Source organism: Mesoplodon mirus, assembly GCF_964341445.2.
Source record: "Mesoplodon mirus genome assembly, chromosome: 4".
NCBI lineage: Eukaryota > Metazoa > Chordata > Mammalia > Artiodactyla > Ziphiidae > Mesoplodon > Mesoplodon mirus.
In genome coordinates, this window is record NC_138979.1 from 121,300,607 (window position 1) to 121,312,896 (window position 12,290).

At 32.6% G+C, this 12,290-nt stretch overlaps 1 protein-coding gene across 4 annotated transcripts in view; it reads right to left on the reverse strand.

Moving 5' to 3' along the window:
• The window catches only part of STRN3 (striatin 3), a 116,557-nt gene that overhangs the window by 13,238 nt on the left and 91,029 nt on the right, over positions 1–12,290 (reverse strand). For 2 of the 4 annotated variants that reach the window (XM_082618590.1, XM_082618591.1), the window contains 5 exons: positions 8,385–8,522; positions 4,077–4,210; positions 2,584–2,759; positions 2,349–2,396; positions 1,927–2,048 (listed from right to left, as the gene is read on the reverse strand). In XM_082618590.1, coding sequence (XP_082474716.1) covers positions 1,927–2,048; positions 2,349–2,396; positions 2,584–2,759; positions 4,077–4,210; positions 8,385–8,522 — 618 coding nt within the window. The remainder of the gene's footprint in view (positions 1–1,926; positions 2,049–2,348; positions 2,397–2,583; positions 2,760–4,076; positions 4,211–8,384; positions 8,523–12,290) is intronic. The other 2 variants (XM_082618592.1, XM_082618593.1) reach the window with 1 other exon arrangement.

Here is a 12,290-nt window from a genome sequence, read left to right on the forward strand (position 1 = left end):
ATAAAAAAGAACCTTTCTATCCTTATATTATTAGACCTCTAAGCAACATTTGAAAGTGCATACCATTTCTTCTCAAAATGGTATGCTTGCATGATTCCACATTTTCCTGGACACCCACCTACCTCACAGGCCATGCCTTCTTAGTTTTTTTGGTTGGCTCTCTTGCTCTAGCCACCCCACCCGCCATGTCAGAGCTCCTCAGGATTTGCCTTCTCTTCCTACCCTATACAACACATTCTCCCTATGTAATGCCACCCATTCTCACATCTTGACACTGATGGTACCTACTTGATATTGCCATCTCTTAACATGCATAAAAACCCAAACTCAGCATCCTTTATCTTCTCACACCTGTTCTGTTCCCATTCAATATGCTACCATTGTATACTCAGTTGCTCATGTCAAAAATGCAGGTGTGGTAATGAAAAAGTTCTGAATTAGATAGTGGTAATGACTGCACAACCCTGTGAATATGGTAAAAACTACTGAACTGTATACTTCAAAAGGGTGAATCTTATCATATGTGAATTATACCTCAATAAAGCTGTTAAAAAATAAACAAGAGCCACTCATCCATCACTATATCCACTCAACCCAATTTATCAATAGATTCTGTCTGTCCTACCCTATCTCCCCAGTATGTCTTAAATCTATTTCTCTCCAACTGCTCTACTACCCACTCTAATCTCGGCAACATCATCTCTCACCTAGTCTATCAGATCACTACATTACAACTTTACAACTTCACATTGGTATTCCTTTCTCCACTCTTCCCACCCCCAATCTATTCTCCTTGCAACAGCCAGAGTTATCCTTTTAAACCCTACATTTCCAAGTTGCTTCCTGGCTTAAAACTCTTTACTAAAAGTTAACTTTTGTTTTTCAGATTTTGGCTTGAATGTGATTATTTTAGACTATATCTAAAGAAGACTTTGGCTGTTACTCTCTCTCATAGTACTGTATCTTCATACCACTTACCACAATTTGTAACTATCCATCACCTTGTTTGTGTTTAAAGTCTGTTTTTTCTATTAGACTAATTCTTATTTGATGTATGCTTGACATCTGGCAAATTTAGGCACCAAGTGTGTGTTAAATAAAAAGACCAAAGAGCTCTTAAATTCTTTTTTAAAAAATATTTACTTATTTATTTGGCTGTGCTGGTTGTGGCACACAGGATCTTCATTGCAGAGAGTGGGATCTTTAGTTGTGGCATGTGAACTCTTAGTTGTGGCATGTGGGATCTAGTTGCCTGACCAGGGATCAAACCTGGGCCCCCAGCATTGGGAGTGCAGAGTCTTCAACACTGGACCACCAGGGAAGTCCTTTAAATTCTTTTTAAATGAACCAACCATTAAGTAGACAACTATTTAACCATTCTCATACGAATAAACATTCATTTTGTTTTAATTTTTTATAATTACAAACAATGCCCTTGTAAATATATTTGAATACATGTGCAGGTATTTGTTAGCCAGATTCTAAAAGTGGCATTTGGGAATAAAAGGTTTTTTTTAAATTAAGGAATTTTTTGTCCCTCAAGTTGACTGATTTATACCCTTATGTCCCTAATTTGTTTCTGTCGTCTCCCACTAAATATTTTTTGAACTACATAAAGTATTTAAGTTTTAAAAATTATTTCCTATATTAAATTTTATTCTCCTTTCTGTAACTAGTACTGAAATTAATGTTTTAATTAATACAGTTTTTAATTTTTGAACACCATAGAGGAAGTACCAACTCGCAGGCTAAAATATTCATGGCATGATATTTCTTAATTTTTCTCTTTAATAAAGCATATTACTAGTAAATGGAAGGACTAAATGAAGAGACTAATACATATTTAAATAATCTTATAATATTTGAGGTGATTATTTTTGTCAGCCCCATTCACTTTAAAAAAGACATCTTGAGCCTTTTACTTACCATATGTATCATATGGATCCACATTAGGACTAGGCATATTCCACCACTGGATAGTTGCATCAATACCACCACTAAAACACTGTTCTCCATTAGAACTAATAGCTAATGATAGAACAGGACCACTATTATAGGAAAAGAGGAAAGAAATTACTTATAAAGCCTAAGGAGAAACTCATATCTGCACCCCCCCAACCTCTCTGTAAATTTATGTGGTATCTAAAACTGTTTAGGTAAACATGTACATTTGAACAGTACTGATTATATTCTCACTAATACAATTATTAATCAAATGAAATATTGTTCAGTATGTCTTTCCTAATATAAAACAAACATTACGAGAAAATTATAAGGTTTTACAATTGATAAATAATAGTTAACAATAACTATCATTGTTAATTAAGTCCTAATTCAATAAAACTTACATGTGGGCCCTAAATGTGTAGATAGGCTCTACATCTAAAGAGGCACTCCTAAAAGAGGGGGAAAAAAAGGAGGGGGGGAGAGAAGATAAATAATGGTAAATCATTGGTTGACATACAAGGGTCATTAGGAAAGATCAAATGAGTACATAAAAGATATGGGACCATAAAGAATAATAATTATTTATAATTAGCAAATTCGGAAGGAAAAAGAATAGGCTAACATTAAAATACTTGCTTTTTGGCAGGAACTGTTTTTTGCAAGTTCCATAGTTTCAGAGTATGGTCCTCAGAGGCAGTAACCAGCACAGGTTCTACAGGATGAAAAGCTAATGCCCGTACTCCATCAAAATGACTACGTAGTGTATACTTGGGATTCCATGTCTTTCGAAAGGCATCTTTATTGGCAGGCAACTAAAAAGAAAGAGTGGGATATTTAGTGGTAAAAGTAGTTAATTGATAGGCATGTGGAATTTTTGTTTGTTTTGGCGTGTTTAAATATATATTCAAAACTGCTTTGCTAAAATAAAATGTCCAGCGGAAATTTAGTATACCTTAAAAACTTTATAACAAATCTTTATCATTTAATAAGAACTAAGAAGAATAATTTCATTAGCTTTCAAATACTTAGATCAAATGAGTCCCTTAATCTGTTTTACCTAATCATCAGGGTAAACCCAAAGTCCTAAACATCAAATGAGAACAAAAACAAAACAAAACAAAACAACTACCATGCTGCAATACTTTACATGAAAACAATAAAAATTATGTAAATTACTACTAAAAATCCAAGGGTACAACATTAACAATACAGCTGTCATTTAGAAAATCAGCATGTGACATTTTTCAAGGCAGCAAGTACTTTCCAAAAGTCTGAACTAAAGACACTTTATTGATACTGATAAGAGGTTAATCTTTTTACCTTCATTTCTCCATCTGTAAAGACAGGCTGTGAAACCACTTCTAAAGTAGTCAAAAGTTTATTGGAATTTAGTTGCTTATATACTTTAAAAGTATTAATGAGAATAATCCAGCCCACCAAGGCTGATGTCTCTAAAAAAGCATTCTAACATAAGTATAAAATGTAGAAAAAAGGACTTTGTTGTAAAAGGAAAAAAATTAATTTGCTGAAAAACTGCAAATTCACTAATACAAAATCTAAACAAGTATAGTTAACTCTCAATTGAGTGTTTATTGTCTATAAAAAATTTAATCCAAGACTAGTTTCACCTCTAACACTGTCCTTCCCACATCCTCTCCATCCTCTCCCCATCCCTCAAATGAAGGACTAAATATTCAGGAAATGACAAACTAACTCTAACATTATCCTTTAAAAAAAAAGTTCAACAATAAAACGTGCTTTTTAAGAATTATCCTGAAGGCAAATAAGTGATTCGGGTTACCTACTTTTCTCTTAACAGCAAAATATGGCTTAATTTGAGTAGGTAATTGAGAGTTGACTACTCAGGTAGATATTTATCAACCAATATTTTAAGGTAATCAATCACCCCAAACTCCTAACTAATCCACCACAATACCTAAGAAAAAATTTAAACACCACAAAGAAAGTAGTTATAAGAAAAAAACTACGTCACTTCAAATAAACACAATGTCACACTTAAACTTATCTTTTCCATGCACCTTGACATTAATTCTGTTTTATAAGTGTTTCCAAAAAATAAGGAGCCTTCTATTAAATCATTAAAAAATTAAAAATAAAACTGCACTTACATCATAACTATAGTCTGCATCATTTGTTACCGTCAAGTCTGCAAGGTCTCCAAGGCCCAGTACACTTAACAAAACATCATCAGAACCCATAATAAATGACTTGCCTCCTCCAGATGGAAACGTTATTGGTTCAGCTATAAAGAACAAAACCGCTTCTTAAATGCTGAAAAATCATACAGTACAAGACAATATTGTGGGGGAAATGTAAGTACTTAACAGTTACAATATTCAGTAATATAATTAATTTTTTTCCCACTTTCCCTCATTTCTTCCACTCAAAAAATCCTATTACTGTGTAGTAATAAACAAGTGTTTATTTTGGAACTAAGCATAATTTCCCACAAATCAAATGTGCACTAGATATATTATTTCAGGGTGGGAGATGGGGCACAAAAGCTTTGTCTATTTACATCACTTATCACTTTGGTACAACTATAATTATACTATTTTAAAAACATAATAGGTTGTTGCTAAGTCCTTTTCCTTTCTATCATATTTGCTTGAAAGTGCTAGGTATTCTAGTCCCTGGTAAAAATTAATATAAGTATTCACATGTAAATGGTTTCCAGTCTGCAATACAGTGTATCAGCTTACTAAAGTGAAGCCTTAAATTGCTCAGATTTCTTCAGTAACAGCAATGGTCTAGGAAAAGGGTAGTTCTACCATCACTGTCCATTTTCTTTCCCTAAAAGGTTAATGTATGTGATCTTCAGAATGGCTTCCAGCTTTCAAACTTTGACTATGTTTTTTTATTTTAACTTCCCTTTTATTTACCATTATACTTCTAAAATAAAATAACCAATCTATACTGACTATGGATAGCACTTTAAACTTCTGATACTTGGACCAATTAAAATCAAACACTGCCATAATTAGAATAACTACACTACTATATATTTTGCTATTACAGTTATAGTATAAGCAATAATTCTCTGTATCATTTTAAACATGCTTTGAAAGCAAACTTTTAATCTTAAAATACAAGGGGAAAGTACATAAATCATTGTAATACAAAACAACTCAACATATCAATACATATTTAAAATCCATGAGCAAATTTAAAAGGGAAAAATAAAAATTCAAGCTATTTATCAATTTTGAAAAATTCCTATAAAAGATGATGATATAAATTTAATACACTATAGGAAACATAACAGATGTCATAAAATTTGTCAGTCATCACTAATACTACTGAGAATATTCTGAGAAGATACAAGTCAACTTCTCCTAGATATATACTATGGCAAAAGTAAAATTCATCCTTATTTAGAATATCTTATTATTTATTAAAGTAATCTGTAATATCAAAGTAAGCTATATGATTTGATTCAAATAGGGCCCTGAATGACATTTCTAAAATGAAGCTGTGTGTCAGCAACTGATACAGGGTAAATCGGATAGAAAATACACATAGGGATAGTAGTATTTAATTAATTTTATAATGACTATACCTACTGAATCTAAATAATCTATAGCACTGATCCTTCCTACCACTATCTAGTATGCAGTTATTGGTAATACCAGAAGAAGCTGAGAATTATAAAATCAATAGTTTAAAATTATGTTTAAGAACAATTATATAAAATTCATTAGGTATTACTTTCTCAAAGCATTTTTAGCCAGTACAAAGATATGTTTTTCTTTTAAGCTCAGAATTTGTTTCTAAGACAAGTTAGAACAAAATGCCACAATTCCTCCCACTCACAATTATACAAACACTGAGTAACAGAACTTTTGATAAATGCCCAATAAAGAATTGGTAACTTTAACATGGAAACTAATTCTTCTGCATTATTACATATTCTTTTTGCAGAGATATTTCTTATCAGTTACTGACCAGTTTAAGAGCATGTGAAGGGAAGTGTTTAAGCAATATTAGCTAGTTTTATTAGAGTTTTAGATTAATTGTATTAAATAAAAAGTATACCAATTTCTAATTAATCACATAACTACAGTTCCCTATCTCTATACACATATATCCATTTATATATAGCAAGCTACCCTGCTCACTCAGCATTTACTACATATACATCTCAGTGAAAAAAATCTTTTAAGCTGTACTTCTCCTTTCCACAATCACCCATTTCTGTGGCATATAGCAATCATAATAAATACTCAATTTATCTGCCCTTGTTTCTTTGCAGAGGGAATTAATTTCTATTCTATAAATTCATTTTATTAACGTTAACATAATTTACCTATAGCACATGATTACATAAGCATAAAAATGTTATTAGCAATTCAAAGAAAAATTATTAAAAGGAGCAGTTTTTAATGATATAAATTATGATACCTCTTATTAGATAGCCTAAAAGATTTCATCAAGCAATTTAAGAAAACTACTATCATATTAGCATTTCCCTTTACGGAAACCTTAGGGTCTACAAAACGAGGTCTTACAACAAGGTCCTTTGTGTACTTTTTAAATTAATCCTCCTTTTTATGGACACTAATGACCAAGGAAACCTGTAGCTCACATATCAAACTCTTCCTATCTCCTTCAATTTTATCAAATCTAAAGAACACAGCTCAGTAACTGATTCCATCCATGCTGGTGGCAACATGGTATACCTTAAGTCTTAACTAAAAATAGTCTAAAATGTTGTGATGTGTAAGTTTCTCTCCTTGAAAACAGACATTTTTTTCTTTATACAATGAGGTATGACACGGCCTTCAATAGGAATGCATAAAGTTGGAGATGGCCACTGAAAATAAGAGATTATGAACTCTAATGTTCCCTTCTTAGCTCTAAGTCAAAGCTGAACTTAAATCTTTTTTAGTAACAGATTCTAATAATATTTACCCTTTAAAAAGTCTAATAAGGTTATGCTTATCTTCCCACCTCCTAGACCTTCCACTATTAATAGTCAGATCACTGACTTACATTTTTTTCTTTAAAAAGCACAATTAGACACCAACATACATACAAGTTCTAAATTGGTTTTTGTGTAGCATGAGTCTTGACTGTTTTTTTTCTATAGGTCATTGGTTTGAAACATTTAAAAGGGTCCCTAATTCCTGCTAATATGGCCTTGCCTTAAGCTGTAAAATCTGCAGTTTATGTACAGTGTTAACTACAAAAATTTTAGCAAGTTTTCCTATACACTGTTTGGTAAACCATTACTAAATGCATAAAATGAAGAATAATGGAGCTGGTATATGCATTTTAGAAAATACTTCCTAAAGTAAAACAGAAAAATAGCTTAACAGTGGGAAAGAGATCGAGGAAAAATCAATAGACTTTTACTTTTCCTGTTGCTTTTCATGCTTTAATATGTTTTGTTTTGGTTTTATTATTTTAGTGATTTTCTTTATCCTTCCTCAAATATTCCTAGATTATGGCAAGTGGTAAATGCATGCAGAGATGATTGACTGTAAAGGAAAAATGCAAAATTATTTAACTTTAAGGAAAATGTACTAGTAGAGAACCCTTAGAAGAGAGTAAGATGTATTCAAAATTTTTTGACTGGGGTATCAAATTACCTTACAGAGCAAAAGCAGAAATATCAATGAAATTCAATCTATATGCCAAATTATTAGATAATGGATTATCTTTTATATATGTATTATATATCACAATAAGCCTTTGGTAAGAATTCAGTCTCATTACTTAGAATTATAACTATCTAGACCTAGATTTATAGATTACTCAAGTACATCTATGTATCTTCAGCTAAAATCAATTATGGAAAAAAATGCCTAAATAGTATTTTCATTTCCTGCACATTTCGAGTTTAGGTAAACTTTAGAAAATTCATTACAGGTAGTATATACCTGGTACCAGGTTAAAGAATAATGATGTTGCCTTATTCTAAAATGATTAAATCAGGCAATTGTTTTATATATATATATATATATATATATATACACACAAATACATGTAAAGTTCCAAGCACAATCTCTGGCACTTAGTTGTCTCCTAATCAGTGACAGTTATTATTAGTTACTAAATGTAAGCAATATGACAAAATGACTAAATAGTTCTTTTCCATATGTACTATTTCAAGTCTACTATTTCTCTGCTACTAGATCTGTAAGCTAAAGTCACAGTTCAGAAAGGTACTTTGAAATGATATATGAAACAACTCCACCTAACATCAAAAACAAACAAAAAAATTATAAAGACACAGAAGCCAAAAATTTCAAAATCTCTTAGGACAATTACACCAGGAGCTTGCCCAACACCTTCTCTGAAGATCATATAAACTGATCATTTTAAAACAGCAGCAAGTTTATAATATTAAGGAGATGTGATTTGGAATTAATGTCTTCTGCAATGTAAATAAACATGATAGCTAAATTTTGTACCTTCCTCTGCTCTTGCACCTTCATGATCAGTTCTAGTAGAAGCTGACCTAGACTGATTTATGAATCCTGAAGGCATGAGGGGCAGCTCATCATCTCCCAGATCAGCTATCATGTCGTAGAGTTTTGTCCTGTTGACCCCTGTAAATTAATGTCAGCAGCAGAGGTTCATGTAGCAGCTACCGCTTGACTTGCTAGCAGCCTTAAAAACCTACTTACTAACAAAAGAGGCTATTTTTAAGAAGTTCCAGTTATAAAAATCTCCAATAATCAAAGATGTCTTCAATTTTCCATACCAACCCCCCCAAATAAATAATTTAAATATTTAAGATATTCACTATTTTTGTGGAGATACATATATACATAAAATTGAGTCTTCTGTCACACAACCAAAGTTCTAAGCTCACAGACACAGAAGGTACCATTAAAACAAAAAATTTTGGTGTTTAAGTTACCATTTAACAGTGTAAAGAATAAAACGTGAGTTTTTCCAACTTAATCCATTATTTTAAAACATTAACAAAGAAATTAGTACAAATGATTTTTATGAGGGTGCAACAAACAATTAACTTTCCCTGTGTTTATGTGGATATTTTCCTGCCATATTCACACAAATATGTCATTAACAAATCAACTCCAATTTTCCTCAAAATGTTTTTCACTTTTCCCAAATTTGAAAAACCTGATTTACCCATGAGCTCTCTTAGTTTCTCATCTTAGTATAAAAAGTCAACATTGTCATAGGCCATAAGTTTGAGGAGAGAATTTCAGCTGTTGCATGGATAATTCAGGCCCAAATATGCAACTCAGTAGCATCTACAGTACTGTGGGATCTCTTTAACTGTGAAATTCAGAAATGACAGGAGAATCATTTCTCTTATGTATTTTGAAAGAAAATAATTTTAAGAATGTCAGAAAAAATAATTTGAAAAGACAAAAGAAAATGCTTTATAGTCAATATAAAGTAAAAACAATTAAAATAGGCAAATCCAAGGCCACACTTTATGACCTTATTTACTAATGTCAACATTAATGGACTAATTAGACTACATAATTATTAAATTTCACTATGGCTATGAGAATATTAGTAATTCTATAGGAACTATCATTCATTTATGTATCCCTAACAGAATGCCAGATAGTGAGATTATAAGGCTTAATGGAAATAGGTGGAATCTTATACATTTATTAACTCTATTTCACAGTAATCCCTAGCTTCTCTGAAATGCTTAAGCAACTCTACTGTATGGAAAATGTCAAGTGTTCTGAATTTCCTAAAGTAATTATAATGGAGAAAACTCAGTTATTATCTGAGGATTTTCCTCCTGAACAATGAAGTGACTGTAAACAAATTCTCTAATAAATGAAAAACTGCCAACTGGAAGTCTAACCATCAGTGAAATTCAACATGAAAGAAGATGAATGTTATCCTTTCTCACAAAATAGCTCTCCTTTATAACTTTCCCACTTATGAGTACCAACATCATTGACTTGATTTTTGTTCTTAAAATTCTGCAACCACATCTTTTTTTTTTTTAATTTATATTTTTGGCTGTGTTGGGTCTTCATTGCTGCTCGCGGGCTTTCTCTAGTTGTGGCGAGCAGGGGCTACTCTTTGTTGCAGTGTGCGAGCTTCTCATTGTGGTGGCTTCTCTTGTTGCGGAGCATGGGCTCTAGGCAAGTGGGCTTCAGTAGTTGTGGCACGCGGGCTCAGTAATTGTGGCTTGCGGGCTCTACAGTGCAGGGAAGCCCTGCAATCACATCTTAAGAATTCCTTTTCAACTTATAAATGAGGAGAGGGGGGAGATCTGTTTTTAAATAGAATCCTCCTTTAAAGTATTCTTCAGGGACTTCCCTGGTGGCACAGTGGTTAAGAATCCGCCTGCCAACGCAGGGGACACGGGTTCGATCCCTGGTCCGGAAGATCCCACATGCTGCAGAGCAACTAAGCCTGCACGTCACAACTATTGAAGCCTGCGCACCCTAGAGCCCGCAAGCCACAACTACTGAGCCCACACGTCGCAACTACTAAAGCCCGTGCACTCTAGGACCCGTGTTCCACAGCTACTGAGCCTGTGCGCCTAGAGCCTGTGCTCCACAGCAAGAGAAGCTACCGCAACGAGAAGCCCATGCACTGCAACAAAGAGTAGCCCCTGCTCGCCGCAACTAGAGAAAGCCCGCGCACAGCAACAAAGACCCAACGCAGCCAAAGGTAAATTTAAAAAATTAAAAATAAATAAAACATATTATAAAAAAAGTATTCTTCAGATTAATCTCTTTCTTGCTATTGACTTTATTCTAGTCAAAGCTTCCATTCTTATGAATTACTGCAGAAGGTTCCTAATTGGCTTTCCTCTCTCCCAGCTCCATTTGTCTTTAATCAAATTTGAATACTACAGCTAGATTAGTTTTCCAAAATTATCACATTTATCATATCACTCCTTACTCTGAAAACACAAACAGCACTTCAACACTCTTTGAATCAAAGCTAACTAAAACCTTGTACTTAACCCTGTATGTGCTTCATATGTGCTGATCCTATTTTCCTAACCAATCTCATCTTTTAGTGCTCCACAATACAAATCTCCCTAATTTTCAAATCAGAGCAGTTTCCCTATAGTATCAATATTCACCAAGGTTCTTTCTACCATATTTTGTCATATCTGTCCTTACCTATCCCTTAGAAAGGTAAGAATACTTCCTGCACATGCTTCCATCTCCTCTGTGAGCCTCTGTTGATCTTTCTCTGCTCACTCTTATCATACTTATGTATACCATAAATTTGACTGTATTAGATATTACTTATAAATAATTTCATCATATGATAGCTAAATATAATAGAGACAAGAAAAAGTTTTATCACTACAGGTAAGTCATATCTTCCTGAACACATGGACTGGGAAATATGGAAGAAAAGGAAAGCAGGAGACAACATGAAAGTTAATTAATGTTCAAACTGAGGATCCCAAATTATATAATTATTACTTTTTTTGGCTTGCATACTATAGCCAAACATTAGTTTCTGTTTGGCACAGTGGCAAGTTTAGGAAAGATGGAATGTCCCTGCTTTAATTCTAGTTTCTCAAAAACTGCTAAAAGATGAAAGCAGATTTCTTAACCAGCTGTAACAGTCCTATTTAGCACCGACTTTGTAGAACATCTTTCAACTAACTACATTTAATGCTCTTTCATTCTCTTCCTAAATCTATCCTGTATTCTAAATACAGTAATTGTAATGAAATGCAATTTCAAATAAAAAATTTGAAGTCTGATTAGCAATAATGAGAAAATTGTAATCATATTAGTGTAATAGAATGTTATACATAATATTATAAAAATATTCAAGGGCATAATTGAAGACTCATTAAGTATTAATTAAACAAAAGTTGATTCTCAATTATTACTCTAATCTATAGAAGAAACACTCTTTCTAATTGTAACACCAAGAAAAACTGTTCTTTTACCACTATGAATTATAAAACCACCCATCTACCTCTTAACCACGACCATCAAGTCTATACAAATGCACAATCATCTAAACAGATTCTAGGAAAACGAAAAACAGTATGCCATGTATAAGCCAAACTAGGGACTGACAACTGCTGTGTTAGTGTTTTTAAATTCACACTCACAAACATATACACTCATGACATGAAATCTATCTTTCCATGACTCTATTATTTTAAGTAAAACAGTATTTTTTTTTTTTTTTTTTTTTTACTGAATCTACTGTTTTCCCTTTGTTAATCAGCCTTATATTCTGAAGTGAAACCAAATGTTTAGCAGGCAATCTGGAAAGATAAGTTTATTTTAGAATAAGGTTTAGTTATGTCATGTTTGCTTGATCTGTTTTATTTTCTGACTATCATCTTAATTAAAAGAAAGCTTTGACATGACAAATGTCATCTT